Source organism: Buceros rhinoceros, unplaced genomic scaffold (assembly GCF_000710305.1).
Source record: "Buceros rhinoceros silvestris isolate BGI_N320 unplaced genomic scaffold, ASM71030v1 scaffold20740, whole genome shotgun sequence".
NCBI classification, from domain to species: Eukaryota; Metazoa; Chordata; class Aves; order Bucerotiformes; family Bucerotidae; genus Buceros; species Buceros rhinoceros.
In genome coordinates, this window is record NW_010390419.1 from 5,104 (window position 1) to 6,046 (window position 943).

Genomic DNA, 943 nt, shown 5'->3' on the forward strand with positions numbered 1-943 from the left:
GCTGAAGTGGGGGATGCAGAGCTGCTGCTTTCCTGGGGATGCTCCCCGGCAGGACCAGCTTCTGCCACCCATCCTCGGCAGCACCCAGCCCTTCTGGCACCCCCTTCCCTGGGTGCCTCCCCCGGAGGAGGTGTCCCCACTCACCAGCTTGTTCTCTATCAGGTCGCACACCACCTTGTTGTTGAAGTACTGGATCTGGGTCCACTTGATCCCCTCCTGCACGTATTCCTCCTGGGGAAGCGCAGGGAGAGCCGGGTGGGCCCCTGATCCGGGGGATGTGCTGCAGCCTCCCGGCTCCAGCCGCGGTGACGGAACCAGCCGGCCAAGGGGGTGCAGGGTGCAGGAACCGGGATGCTGGCGCAGCCCTGCAGCCCCCCCAGCCCAGCTCCCCGTACCTGCTCTGCCTTCAGTGTCAGCTCTATGAAGATCTGCTGCAGCTTCTCATTCACAAAGTTAATGCAGAATTGCTCAAAGCCATTTTTCTGCAAAAGGACAAAAGATGAAAGAGAAGGTAGGGCTGAGCTGGCTTCTGCTCCTCTCACCGCAGCGGGAGGACCCCCAACAGCCGAGCCCTTGGGTGCTGCTCCAGGGCCCATCGACTGCTCTCAGGCCCCTGCTCCAGCCACTCGCCTTGCAGTGGGAGCAGGGGAGGGCTCCTACAGCAAAGCAACGCATACCTGGAATATTTCGAAGCCGTAGATGTCCAGCACGCCGATGCTGTACTCCTCAAACGGCTTCTGCATAGCCCGGTTGATAGACTGCGGGGAGAGGAGAGGTGCTCACTGGGTGCTGAGTTCGCCCTCCACGCCGTGGCCACTCTTGGCCCAGCCTCGGGAGCACTTACCTCCACCAGGAAGTCAAAGATGCGGGCGTAGAGCCCCTTGGCCAGGGCGTCGCGGGTGTAAGCCGCCTGCTCCACGTTGAGGGTGACGGTGATGGACTC

The 943-nt window shown here is 62.2% G+C and overlaps 1 protein-coding gene across 1 annotated transcript in view; it reads right to left on the bottom strand.

Moving 5' to 3' along the window:
- The window catches only part of LOC104494941 (unconventional myosin-If-like), a gene marked incomplete at both ends in the record, with an annotated part of 7,301 nt that overhangs the window by 5,097 nt on the left and 1,261 nt on the right, over positions 1-943 (bottom strand). Inside the window, 4 exons of the mRNA XM_010137849.1 lie at positions 145-231; positions 396-482; positions 678-758; positions 845-940. Coding sequence (XP_010136151.1) covers positions 145-231; positions 396-482; positions 678-758; positions 845-940 — 351 coding nt within the window. The remainder of the gene's footprint in view (positions 1-144; positions 232-395; positions 483-677; positions 759-844; positions 941-943) is intronic.